Source organism: Aethalodelphis obliquidens, unplaced genomic scaffold (genome assembly GCF_003676395.1).
Source record: "Aethalodelphis obliquidens isolate GAN/ISIS:26980383/991018 unplaced genomic scaffold, ASM367639v1 scaffold5, whole genome shotgun sequence".
Lineage (NCBI taxonomy): Eukaryota > Metazoa > Chordata > Mammalia > Artiodactyla > Delphinidae > Aethalodelphis > Aethalodelphis obliquidens.
The window spans coordinates 43750510-43764645 of record NW_020837949.1 but is presented as its reverse complement, the minus strand read 5'-3'; the positions used below and the strand labels follow the sequence as shown (position 1 = coordinate 43764645).

General features: G+C 46.0%; 1 protein-coding gene and 1 long non-coding RNA gene across 3 annotated transcripts in view; one reads left to right on the top strand and one right to left on the bottom strand.

Moving 5' to 3' along the window:
* FKBP9 (FKBP prolyl isomerase 9) overlaps positions 1–10830 on the top strand; it is a 50903-nt gene extending 40073 nt beyond the window's left edge. Inside the window, exons 8-11 of one of the 2 annotated variants that reach the window (XM_027102247.1) lie at positions 4628–4773; positions 6374–6537; positions 6901–6924; positions 9412–10830. In XM_027102247.1, coding sequence (XP_026958048.1) covers positions 4628–4773; positions 6374–6537; positions 6901–6924; positions 9412–9588 — 511 coding nt within the window. In that variant the 3' untranslated portion in view covers positions 9589–10830. The remainder of the gene's footprint in view (positions 1–4627; positions 4774–6373; positions 6538–6900; positions 6925–9411) is intronic. The other variant, XM_027102248.1, reaches the window with a different exon arrangement.
* Positions 6557–13750, bottom strand: LOC113618256 (uncharacterized). Its single transcript, XR_003431947.1, has 2 exons — positions 11697–13750; positions 6557–8118 (listed from the first exon to the last, which is right to left on the bottom strand). It is a non-coding gene; the product is annotated as an uncharacterized LOC113618256 (long non-coding RNA).
* Positions 13751–14136: the final 386 nt, after the last annotated feature.

Below are 14136 nucleotides of genomic sequence, written 5' to 3'. Positions count from 1 at the left end.
GTCAGTGTTCCAACAATCCTCCTTTTCTTTTCATCAGATACTGGTTGAGAGCTTTTATCTTCATGCCCTTTGCGCTGAGTATCTCAAGTGTACATCGCTACTCCGGTGCATTGTTCCAAGAGTTCCCTATGAATGGTTTCATCCTGTACCCGTGAAACTGTCTTTCTGAAAAGCAGATCTTATCTTATCCTGCTGTCTTTAAAAATTAACCCACAAATAAAATCTAAACTCCAGAGTCTGGCATATCAGGCTCTCTTGTCAGCTCTGTTCTGCCTCACCAGCATCTTCTGCTGAGGCCCGTCTTCTGCCTCCCAGGGGTGCCATGTGCAGTGGTGCAGGATGTGCACTGCTTACACCCTTCCTTCTGGCCAGCTTCTGCCTTGGCTTAAATGTATTCCCTTTTCTCAAAATCTTTGCTTAATTCCTAGGAAGAATCAACTGCTCCCATTTCTATAGTCTCATAGTCTCATAATGTTTTATGTATTACCTGCCTTTTAGTTATTTTTGTTTCTATCGCTGTTGCTGGTCTGAAAACCTTAGACACCCAACATGTTTATTCATATTATTCCTTACACCTAGACCAGAGCATAGCACAAAGGGAGTACTTTATAAATGTTAAGTGATTGAGATGAATCTGAAAATATATTACTAGGAATCAACAGTGTATACTAGTATCATACAGGTAAAAGGAACTTTCCTTCTTATGTATCTGAATCTTCAGAGGTATCTATAAGTTAATACACTATTCTCTTCTTTGGGAAAGAAACATTTTTGGCCTTTTTTAAAATTTTATTTACTTTAGGCTGCATTGGGTCTTCGTTGCTGTGCACGGGCTTTCTCTAGTTGTGGTGAGCGGGGGCTACTCTTTGTTGCGGTGTGCTGGCTTATTGTGGTGGCTTCTCGTTGCGGAGCACAGGCTCTAGGCGCGTGGGCTTCAGTAGTTGTGGCACACAGGCTCAGTAGTTGTGGCTTACGGGCTCTAGAGTGCAGGCTCATCAGTTGTGGCACACGGGCTTCAGTAGTTGTGGCGCACGTGCTTATTTGCTCCGTGGCATGTGGGATCTTCCCGGACCAGGGCTCAAACACGTGTCCCCTGCATTGGCAGGCAGATTCTTAACCACTATGCTAACAGGGAAGTCCCTGTTTATTTTATTTGTTTATTTTTGGCTACATTGGATCTTCGTTGCTGCGTGTGGGTTTTCTCTAGTTGCAGCGAGCAGGGGCTAATCTTTGTTGTGGTGCATGAGCTTCTCGTTGTGGTGGCTTCTCTTGTTGTGGAGGACAGGCTCTAGGCATGTGGGCTTCAGTAGTTGTGGTACGCGGGCTCAGTAGTTGTGGCTCGTGGGCTCTAGAGCACAGGCTCAGTAGCTGTGGTGCGTGGGCTTAGTTGCTCTGCAGCATGTGGGATCTCCCCTGACCAGGGCTTGAACCCGTGTCCCCTGCATTGGCAGGCGGATTCTTAACCATGGTGCCATGCAGGGAAGCCCTCAGTCTTTCTTTATGTCTCTATATAAGTACGCCCATTTTTGTATTGAGCCTGACTTAGATTCCCAAGTTTAGTCTTGAGGAGAAAGAAGGGCTTCATATAAATATGTGCTACTGCATTTATTCTAGATGGGGAGGGTCTTCTTTCCCTCTCACGCGTACCTCTGCCTTCTAGCTTCAGGTGACAGAGTGTGGCTGGGGAGAGCCAGCGTGGAGAGCCTGAGGGACATACTCCTCAGAGCATTCTCTCTGGTGCTATGAGATCCGGTATCCTCAGGCAGTTAACGTATTTCACGAGATCTAAAACGTGCTGGTTGTTAGAAGCATCATTTTATGTGTCTCAAGAAAGTAAGAACACTGCCAAAAAGCAATGAGATGATGTCAATTGTAAGATGTATCCCAAATCAAGAGATATTAAAATGTGAAAAAAATATGCATTATAGAATCAAGGAAATATGTTCTAGGTTCTGGGGCCCAGATTTACAGGGACCTGGCTTACAACAAACCTCTTTGCACTGATGATTAGACAGTGAGGAAGAAGCATGGCTTGTAGTTGTTTTGGGAACAAGTGAGCTTATGCATGGGAAAACTAGGTTAGAACAGTCTGTAAGGCCGATGGCTAGCTGTCATTGCTCTGGCCAACGTTCATATTCTTGTCTGGTGCTCCTATGGCCTTGGAAAGGGAAGTGGGGGTGGGAAATGAACAAAGGAATTTCTTCTCTGGTGGGTTCAGGATACGCTTCTCACGTGGGGTGGGGAGAATCAGTCTTCCTGCTTCTAATGTGTGTTTGGCGGATGCACAATATTGTTACAGAGCATCCGGGAGCCACGTGATGCTCCTTCCTCTTCTCGGAAACTCCATTCTGAACCACTTGAGTCATTTGTGTCACGTGTAAACTGACACGGAAGAGCAGTGTCTGGGCGTCCCTGCTGGTCTCCGCTGGGTGGAAGCTTCAGAATAATGGGATAATGGGAAGTGTGGCAGGAGACTGCTTAACGGGGTGTGGGAGAGGAGCTCCTTCTGGAAGAGGGGATCTGGTCCCGCCCCGAGCCCACATGGGCTCTGTAAACAACGAGGCAGGTGCTGCTGCCCGTTCATCAGCGCTAGGAGAATCCATGATGGAGAGGATAGAGGGGAATGTGGGTGGAGAGCCAGAGGGGGCAGCCTGCAGGCAGGAAGCAGGAAGCTTGCAATGAATGGGAAGCCAGGAATGCACAGAAGGAATGAGGAGAATGTCTGAGAGAAAACGGCAAAATAAAAAATAAAAATAAAATGATGACTTGAGGAAAAAGAATTAGCAGGGTGTTCAGAGATGCAACATGAATACAAATTGCTTGCTTGGAGGATTTTTTTTTAATTTTATTTATTTATTTTTGGCTGTGTTGGGTCTTCGTTGCTGCGTGCGGGCTTCCTCTAGTTGCGGTGAACGGGGGCTACTCTTCATTGCGGTGCACGGGCTTCTCATTGCGGGGTTCTCTTGTGGAGCACGCACGGGCTCTCGGCGCATGGGCTCAGTAGTTGTGGCGCACGGGCTTACTTGCTCCGCGGCATGTGGGATCTTCCCGGACCAGGGCTCGAACCCGTGTCCCTTGCATTGGCAGGCGGATTCTTAACCACTGTGCCACCAGGGAAGCCCTTGGAGGATTTTTTTTAATGTATGTTGAAACTGGCCTCAGAGAAGAGTAAACATTTGTTATTTGATAACTAAATGAGTTCTCAAATATTCTGTAAGACTTTGAAACCCAGTAGTCCCACGGGAAGTTCCCCACGGTCCCTGGAGAGAGGCAGTGTGAGGGCGCCTCTGTGCTGCTGACAAAGGAGGGATTGTGTGGGGGGCAGGACAGAGGACCCGCCTGCCCTCCCGCAGGCCTGGGGCCAAGGCATCCTGTGCCAGAATTGGCTTTGTTTCTGCTTCCTCCCAGGTAGGACAAATGCAAACGCGGTTTTAATTTGCTAGCTCCAGAGAACCAGCCTGGCCCTGGGAACCAGCTTGAGAAGGGAAGGAGGCTGCGGCCCTGCGGCCAGGGGAGGCTGGGAAGCCTGAGAAGGGGAGGTGACCAGGGGCAGTCCCTTCCCTGTTGTCAGCACTTGGTGATGGACATCAAGGGGGCGCCAAGATATCCAGGAGGCTTTTCTTCCTCGCCATTGAAGAACATTCCCACTGTTTGCCTTTAGGATGTGATAGGAATGCCATCGATTTGGAAATAGATTTACTTTCAGTAATGAATGAGGTGATTGAGCCAACTTTTATTTGTTTAGATTCCCCTGGGACCTTGGGCATCAAGGATAATTAACACCATGGCCCAAGTTCACAGTTATTTTTCTGGACTCATAGGCTATTACGGGCACAAGCACTTCACACTCTCAAGGCCATCCATTTATTGAGCTCTTCATGCTTGCTCTCTGCCGTGCCAAGCATATTATTTACTATTTGGAACGGATGCAATAGCTGTTATTATCTCCATTTTATAGATGAGGAAAACTGAGAGATTATATTTCCTGGGGTCAAATTAAATTTGACCAGGATTCAAACTCAGGTCTTGCTGAATCCAAATCCCAGGATCTTAACTACATTATATATTTTTTAAATTCTCATGAAAATTTCTGACTAGCTACAACACTGACTAAAACTTAGAGAAAAATTGCAAGACCAGTACAAAGCACTTCCCCGCTACGCCGCACCATTGGTGAGAAGGTTGCCACTGTGATGGCTCTTCACCTCTGAAAACTTTAGTGTGTAATTTCCAACAAAGGTGGACATTCTCCTACATAATTCAATTAAAATCAGGAAGTTAATGTTGATACATTACTTTTAATCCTCAGACCCCACTTAAGTTTTGCCAATGTTCCAATAAGTTCTTTTAAAGCAAAAGGATCCATTCCAGTATGTCCAAAACTCTCAAACTCTCGAACTCCCTTAGTCTTCCTTTGATTTTTACCTTGACACTTTTGAAGGTTATGGGCTGGTTGTTTTGCAGAATGTCCCTCAGTGTGGGCTTGTCTGATGTTTCCTTATGATTCCATAGGGGTTCTGCATCTTTGGCAGAAAGATCACAGAAGGGATATGTTCTTCTCAGGAGGATACTCTTAAGTACCAGTGGGTTCACGGCCTAACCAGGGACTCTTCTGTTTCATTTTTAGGTGGAACTTAGGTAAAACATATAATATCGTTCTGGGATCTGGACAAGTCGTGTTGGGAATGGATATGGGTCTCAGAGAGATGTGCGTTGGAGAGAAACGGACTGTGATCATTCCACCCCACCTGGGCTACGGGGAGGCTGGTGTGGGTGAGTATGCAACAATGTTAAAAGGTGTTTGGGGCACATTCACCGTCTGTATTTTGTGCTTATTTAGAACCACAATATGCTTCTTCCATTTAAAACCCAAAGACTGTGGGACATTTTGTTTTCTAATTTATTTTTGGCTGTGTTGGGTCTTCGTTGCTGTACGTGGGCTTTCTCTAGTTCCAGCGAGCGGGGGCTACTCTTCCTCGTTGTGGTGTGCAGGCTTCTCATTGCCGTGGCTTCTCTTGTTCTGGAGTATGGGCTCTAGGAGCATGGGCTTCAGTAGTTGTGGCACACGGGCTTAGTTGCTCCGTGGCATGTGGGATCTTCCCGGACAAGGGCTCAAACCTGTGTCCCCTGCATTGGCAGGTGGATTCTTAACCACTGCGCCACCAGGGAAGCCTGGGGACTTTTATTTAAGTATTTAGATTTTTGTTTCAAGACCCCGTGAATTCGGTGTTAGTGCCACATTAATGGGATTAAACAGGGATTTCTGTTAAATAAATCTTGGCTCTTCAAACCCACATGTGGGAAATGTCCCTGAAAGGGCTTGCCAGGTGACTTCTCTTAGGTGAGCCAGGTGCTTCCTTGGGGAACTGTTTCCCAGGACACTGGAATGCTGAACCTATAAGCTATCCAAGGAGATTTCCTTGTGGAAGAGATTGGTTTCAAGTTCTGGAAATACTGGCATTACGTTGCCCTCACAGCTGTTACGGTTTACTTCATGATTTTGGCCAAAATGAGCCCTCCTCATGGGGGTGGGTGGGAACCCCTTCTTTTTCAGTTTTTATGCCCCTACTGTCTGGAGATGGAGGAGATGGGAAGTGCTAACTTATAGAAGTGATAGGCACTTTGGATTTTCTTTTTCAAAATTTTTAAGTAATTGTAAAAGATACTCTCTGCTAATCCCCCCAGTCGGAGAAGAAACACTTTAAAAAATATGTTGTATATCCTGTATGACCATGCTCCTATGATATAGATTACAGTTATAATATATAATTTAAAATAATGCACATTTATTTATAGTCACATACTTGTAAGTTCTTTTGGGCTCATACTACATATACTGTTCTAGAATTTGTGTTTACAAATCATATCCTGGATCATGATTTTAAGGCATACTGTATTATTCTTAAAGTTCAGCGGTAAGATTTATTCAAAAGTTCAAGCACCATTGTAGACTCTGCTAGTGGCTTTTAAACTTTTTTCACCAAGACACAGTAAGAATTACATTTTATCTCCCAATCTGTGTTACACATAAGCATGCAATTTTACCTAATATACATATCCATTTAATTTTATATATAAAATTAAAACTAAGTTTCATAAAACAATACCTATCCTTTCTATGTGCAATGTACTCTGATTTTATTCTATCCCTTAATTTAAAAAAATACTGGTCACCATTCTCTCAACTGATTTTGAGACTCACTACCCACAGTTTGGAAAAACCACTCACTGATTGATGCTGAACTTTCTTGCTTTTGCAAGAGATGCCTCTATCCATGAGGCAGCTAGAACCGGGGTGGCCGGCAGGGAGAGGATGAGAGGGGCGTGCCCTCCGCCTCGTCGCTAACGCCCCCTCCTCCCGTTGCTGCGGCAGATGGAGAAGTGCCCGGCAGTGCTGTGTTGGTGTTTGACATCGAGCTGCTGGAGCTCGTGGCCGGCCTGCCGGAGGGGTACATGTTCATATGGAACGGCGAGGTGTCAGCCAACCTCTTTGAAGAAATTGACAAGGACGGCAATGGAGAAGTCCTCCTGGAAGAGGTAACTGACCTTTTTGAAGGGAAGTGGGACCCAAGGAGCTCAGGGAGCCTCACTGGGCCGGGGTACCCATCCGGAATGTGAAGCCTCTCAGAGTGAGGACAGCTGTGCTTGCTTGTGATGCTGGTAACCTTCATGCTCACGTACCAAGCACTTGCACACACACAGTCTCTAAGTTGAGCTCACAACTCCTCTTTGAAGAAACCGAGGCCCTGAGAGCTTCAGGGCTTGGCTCCAGGTCTCACAGCTCGGATTCAGCTCTTCATTCCTGGGTGCTCACTGCAGCCTGCACTGTGCTAAGTGTTTTTCACATATATTATCTCTCTTGGCCTTCACAACAGCCTTGTAATCATCCCTATTTTTCAGAAGAAGCAGCTGTGCACAGAGAAGGTAAATGACTTCCCCAAGGTTGCACAGCCATCCAGCGGTTTGTACACATCCCCGTCTGGAGCATCTGGATCCTGTGCTGTTTCTCCTGCACGAGACACCCCTTTGTGGAACTGGGCAATAGAGTCCTCTGTCTTGTCACAGCCCCAGGGAATTCCAGCCGCCTGTTCCACGTCTGCTTATTCAAGGACGTGGCTCCAGCCTTCTCCCCTATCTCTCTTCTGTCATCATTTCCCCAGCTACTGGACCGTTCACATTAGCCCGAGAACATGCTGCTATTTTCCCTTCTCTTAATACATCTTACCATTTCTTTTAGGTCTTTGCTCCCTTTACAGCAAAAACCTCGAAAGAGTTGTCTGTCCTCCCTGCCTCCAATTCCTTTCCTTCTAATCCATTTCACACCCACTCCTGTTGGGTTTTTATCCCTCCACGCCACTGACCTGGTCTCACTAAGGCGCTGAACCTTACTTACTCTTACTTCAGCACAGCTGTCTCCTTTTTGAGACGTCTTCTTTCCCTGGCTTCCACAGCACAGTTTCTCTGTGTTCCTTCTACCTCACTGGTAGCTCCTTCTCAGGAGTCTTCTTCCTGGGCTCTTCGGGTGGAGGCTAAGTCCTGAACTTGAGCTCTTCTCCCCCTTTACATCACACCCTTGGTGGTCTCCTCCAGTCCCATGGCTTTACCATCCTTGTCCTGTGACTTCCAGACGGGCAGCTCCGGGCTCATCTTCTCTCCACTTCACACTCAGGTATCCAAGTGCCCACTTGATATCTTCATTTATTGAACTTGCTTCACCCAAAGCCTTCCCCATCTCATTCGATGGCATCGCCTTCCTTCCAGTTGCTCAGGTGAGAGCACTCAGTCATCTCTGACTCCTCTCCTCCTCTCACAGGCTAGAATAAATCCATCAGGAAATTATTCTAGCTCTATCTTGAAAGTATATCCAGAAGCTGCCCACTTCTCATCACCTCTACTCCATAGCATCTCAGTCCAGTGCCCACCGCCTCCCGCTTGGACCTCTACGAAGGTCTTCTTGCTCTCACCCTTGCCCCTCACAGCAGCCAGAGTGATCCTTCTAAAACATAAGTCAGAGCATGGCCTGCTTCATCTCAGAACCCTGCAGAAGCTTCCTGTTGGGCTGCATCCCGCAGGCCTGAAAGCCTTGTAGTTGCCCAGCCTTGAGACTGAAGAAAGAGCCTAGAGACAGCGACAGAGACATCAACAACTTATTGGACAGGGGTATCATACAAGTCTGCAGCAAAAGGTCCTGGAGCTACCCCCTACGACTGTGTACGGCAGACAGGAGGCAGGACATAACAGGAATCTCCGTTACCTGGGGGAGAAGGCCACCATTTATAGGGGAATTGACATCAGGTTGGCTTATCAGTTACCAGGGAAACCAGCAGCTGGGGCATGTCCCTCACAGCCCCAGGTTAATGACCATCACGAGGGCAGAGGTTTCCCTTTACTAAACTAGCAGGGGGAGCCATTCTGGCCTAAGGATTAGAACAATCACTAGCTGGGGAAGGGGACAAGCATGTTCTTGTGAGTAGGGTGTAGGTGAAGCAGAGACTAGTCAAACAGGGGATGTACAAAGACAAGGGAACAGCCATCTTGAGTGGCCTGACCATACATCCCCCTATTTCCAAAGTCTTTGCAATGGCCCACAAAGGCCCTCCACCACCTGCTTGCCGTAACCTCCCCTCCAACAAGTCTCCCTTTGCTGTCCTGTAAACACACTGGGCATGTCCACCCCGGGCCTTTTTACCAGCTGTTCTCAGCTCAGAAGACACTTCCCCTACATAACTGTTGGGCTTGTTCCCTCACTTCCTTCAAGCCTTTGCACAAGACTCTCTTTCGCATTAGGGTTTTACCCTGACCACCAAATTGATACTTCAACCCGTTCCCCTAACTGCACGCTGGATCTTCCTTACTTGGCTCTACTTTTTCATTTTTCTGGAGCATTTTACTTTCTAAGTTAACATGTAGTTTACTTACTTTTTAAATGTTCCTTTTTGGTCATGTATCTTGTCCACTAGTTCTAGCACGTGCTAGAGCTGCAAGGGCAGGATGTTCTGCTTGTTTATTGATGTATCCCCGGGTCTAGGATGGTGCTCAGCACACAGTAGACAATAAGTTTTTATTGTATGAATGAATGAATGAATGAATGAATGAATGAGAGGCGAGGGTGGTTAGGGGATTGGCCTTTGGTGGAAAACTAAGTGTTGATTTGGGGAAGAGGGATAGTTCCAGTGGTTGCTCTGTATTGGCTGCCTGGGACCTAAGGGCTCCTGGAGTCATTTTGGCAGGGTTTTTTTTAACCTGCATCTGGAGGAAAAAACCCGGGTCGTGTAGCTCAGAAGATTTTGTCTGTTCTGCTGGCTCAGACTCAAATTCCAGCCCCATCGCCCTTGGGCTGCTCTGTTCAGGCTCCAGCTTGGTGTTCTCAGCTGCTGTATCTCATGGTCTGTCCTGCCCCTTTCTCTCCAGTTCTCAGAATACATTCATGCCCAGGTGGCATCTGGCAAAGGGAAACTTGCCCCTGGATTCGATGCTGAGATGATTGTGAAGAATATGTTCACCAACCAGGACCGGAATGGAGATGGGAAGGTCACGGCTGAGGAGTTTAAACTCAAAGACCAGGAGGCAAAACACGACGAACTCTAAACCTGATATGAGCCACTTGTGTGATGCCAAGCCCCCTGTTGTGGCAGAATGTGCAGTGAGGGTGCGAGGGTCTCTCAGAAGGGGAATCGTCAGCAAGTAGTAGGTGGGTCATATAGTACCTGGGACATACATCGGGGTGGGTTGATACACATGGTGAGAATTTTAGGCTGATGCCAGTGATACTAAAAAAATCAGTGCGGGTGCCTTAGCATGGGTTGTGTAGAATATTGAAAATGCTGCATTGTCAGCAGTTTTGTGAGCCTTCTGGGTAGTTTTGTTATGAAAGGAAAATAGTGTCATACAGGAGTTATAATCATCTTGGAGGGAACAGAAGAACACGTGTCTAGGATATTTACATAAAGAGGATTAAAAATGTTTTTAACTTGCTGGTGTTTTAAAATTATTCTCCAGATGGCTAGAAGAGACAGAGGGCATGCCCCAGCAGGATTCCCAGACAGCCCCAGAGAAGTTTTCCCAATGGCCCGTATGGGCCCTGGTAATGCCCAACCTCCACCGTGCCTCTACTCACACACTCACACAGACACACACACACACACACACACACACACACACAGGTGTGCTCTTCTAGTTAATCATACCCCACCTCACTGTGGTCCTCCCATTGGCTAGGTAACTTGGAGGTTAAAAAGAAAATCAGTGGACCAAACAAAAGGCATCTTGGACCATGAGTAGAGAATTTGATTCTGCATTTGTCACATAAGATTATCTTCTTCACTCTTGCTTATTCCCATCACTCTATCCCATAGCACCCTCTCTTCTCACCCTGAATCCTTTGATCAGATATAGATACACATAGGGCTGGTGGCTAAGCCTAGCTCCAGAGTTATCTCACTGTGGCCAAGACGGAAATGTCATCCCAACAGGTGAGCATAGACAAAGTGACATATTTCTGCCTCTCATTCATGTCCTAGAGAGGGAGGTGCCCTAAGGCCTGGGAGCCTCTCTCTGCATAGGAGAAGGACACTGTACCTGCTGGCCTGTCCCCACGTTATGCAGTAACCACCTTGCTGCCTCATGTCCTCTGTTCCCAAGTGGTGGTGGCACTCATCCTGCAGTAACCAATGATTTTCCTTTTGAAACAGCTTTGTTTTACTAATTTAAACTATTTTGTACTGATGTAGCCCTGAGATAGATCGTTCCTGAAAATGCTGTGCACTCACTCAATGGAATAAATGTTGGAAGATGACTTTTTCATAAATAAAATATTGAATTATATCATCAGGTTTTGTGGTATTTTATCTGAAGTCTCATTTTTCCCATGAGAATACACCATGCCATCAGAATCCCCTTGATAAAAACTCAGCAGGACTGAATTGGAAGAAGTGGAAGATTGCCGTACGGTATAAAGGGGATGTATCAGTCAGAGTCCTGGCTGCAAACATACCCTCATGTGGGACTTCTGAAGAGAAGCTAATGAAAGTACTCTTTACAGAAGTGTGGGCAGGGCTCAGGGGGCCCAGTAAGGATGTCGAGGTACCCATGACTGCTGTTGGCCAACGACAGTAGGAAGCTCTTCCACCCCTGGGCCTCAAGGGTCCAGGGGAGCCTGGGCGGGGCTGCCTGGTAGGAGCTGGTGGAGGGATGCAGCCACTCCCAGAGCTGTGGCTGGCAGTGGAGCAGAGTACTGAGGGGGGAGACACCCATCCTCTCTGTCCTGCCACTGGCTCCCATTAGCTGAAGCCAACCCGAAGCCAGAGGGCAAGGAGCTCAGGGGCTGGTGTTCTCAGGGATCAGTGTTTTGGGGTGCAGAGGAAGGTGGAGAATGACCAGTTGGGGTTGGGTTGGAAGCAAATGGAGAATAACTGGCACAAGTATAGGGAAAAAACTATACATATATGGCTTTTTAAAGAGCAAACGTTCTGGTTTACTCTTTGCAGAAGCAACTTCAGGGACTCTGTGTGCTTTTGGGAGGGGAAGGAGGTGCCCGTGGCCTTCCTGTCTGTTCCCTAACCCTCTTCTACGGTGCACACAGTCACTCAGCCTTTTCATTTAACAGAATTCCTTAAGGGCACTACATACGTTTATGATCTGCTAAACTGAACTGCTCTTTGGAATGCATTTGACCTGTAGCACTTCATTACGCTTACCTTACATATCTTCATGAAGATAAACATCCTGTGCTTGTTCTCTACGCTAGATCTTTAGATGGTCCTGTTTGAATTTCTTCACTGGCTGTTTTCTATAGTGGTGGAGACAGGTTGGCTGCATAAAAAATAAGTTTCTCTGGGAAAATTAAGGACTGTGGGCCTTAGAGCTTCAAGAATGGAGGGAAACTTTAGCTTGTATTTGTTTTTGTATTTAAACTGCCTACCTGACTGCTGAGCTGGGACACTGGTCTCTTCTGGCCTTCAGACTCGGACTGAAGTCTCGGCTCTTCTTGGGTCTCTGTCCTGCAGGCTTTTGTTGTTCAGCTTTACTGAGGTATAATTAACAAAACTGTAAGACATTTCAAGTGTATGTGATGATTTGACATAAATGTACATTGTGAAAGGATTCCCCCATCTACTTAATTAACATATACATCACCCATCACCTTTTTTTTTGGAGAACGTTTAAGTTCTACTCTTAGCAAATTTCAGCTATATGATAGCATTATCAACTATAGTCACCATGTTATACATCAGATCCACAGACCTTATTTATCTTATAGCTGAAAGTCTGTATCCTTTTTTGTATTTCCCCCACCCTCTAGGCCCTGGTAACCACTTTTTTACTGTTTCTATGACTTCAACTTATTATTTTTTGATTCCACGTATAAGTGATACCATGCAGTATTTATCTTTCTAAACCTTTGACTTACTGAGTGCTGCCTGGCACTTCCATTCTTTCCGTTGCTAAGGGAACATATGCATTTTGTTAGGGAAGTTGGCCCGACTGCAAGATTATACATAAGCACTTTAATAATCTTAGGTTTCTAGGAACAGAGCTGCTTTCTTTGAAAGCTGCTTTCTTCCCTTGGATATCTTAGGGTCCAGAGTCTTTTTATAAAATAAGAATACTGCTCTCAATTATTTATTGCTAGCTGCAGATATTATTAAAATAGTGCTTGATTCTGTGTGGTCATCCTTAATGTTGGAATTTCAATAGGTCAGGGGAATTCCTTCCAGCTTACAGTGGCCATATTTAAATCTCATTGAAATTCAGACAACATCCAGATTTATAGTTCCCCAAATTTCTCCTCTGAGCCCTAATCTGCCTATGGTATCTTCTCCTATATATCTCACAGGCATCTCAAACTGTGTGTTCAAAATAGAATGTATATTCCCACTCCCTTCCCAGCACCTTCCATCCAAGCCTGTTCTCTCTCATTCTTCTCTTGTACCCATTCGTTCAAACCAGACACCTGGGGTCACCCTATTCTCTCACCCCACATGTTTAATCCAACAGCAAGTTTTGCCATTTCTGAACTGGTAATGGCTAGAAGAGGCTGTAGAGACTGCTCTCATGGCTTTCATTTTAAAGGGAGGTGACTGACCTATAGTCTTAGTAAAGGACTGAGCAATGACTAGAATGCAGGTCATAACTTCAGTATTCTTTACACTTATACCATGCAGTGTGCTTATTTGTGGAAGCATATTACAAATCCTTTGGAAAATAGCCAATATGGCAAGCTCTAATAGCAAATACAGGAGTAAAGAGCTCTCATTAGATAAGGGATTCCCAACTTTTTCTATGTGAAAAAGCCCTCCAGGTAATTGATACTCCCATGCCATGCTATCTGCTTTAAAGCAAGAAACTTGGTTTTGAGTTCCATTCTGGAAATACCCAAGAAGGGAACAGTCTACTTTGCGCCACCGAGTACTTTGTTTATTATAAAAATGAGAAGTAGTGATGGAAGATAAGGATGGGCTGCAGGAAAAAGGTTTGCATCACAAGACCTTGCCTCCCTACCATATTCGACCGGACTAGAGATTACTGACCACACTAGATGTCCAGAACCAGCTGGATCATGCTTTGTCTGTATCACAGCTCACATGCTAAGAAAACCAATAGACTCTGCAGTTCAAGGGCTAGAAGTCAGGGTCAAATTTATCACAATGGTAGGCTTCCCTGGTGGCGCAGTGGTTAAGAATCCGCCTGCCAATGCAGGGGACATGGGTTTAAGCCCTGGTCCGAGAAGATCCCACATGCCATGGAACAACGAAGCCCGTGCGCCACAACTACTGAGCCTGCACTCTACAGCCCATGAGCCACAACTACTGAAGCCTGCACGCCTAGAGCCCGTGCTCCACAACAAGAGAAGCCACCGCAATGAGAAGCCCGCGCACCGCAACAAAGGGTAGCCCCTGCTCATCGCAACTAGAGAAAGCCCGCACGCAGCAACGAAGATCCAACACAGCCAAAAATAAATAAATAAAATAAATAAATTTATTAAAAAAAAATTATCACAATGGCAAGTCTAAGCCTTGTGTAAACCATTATGGGGCAGCCAAAACTCAGAATGGGAAGTCAGACTGCACAGAGGAATGTCAGTTCCTAACCCTGAAGTACTTTGTTTTAGTCAGCATGAGACCCAGCTATATTTTG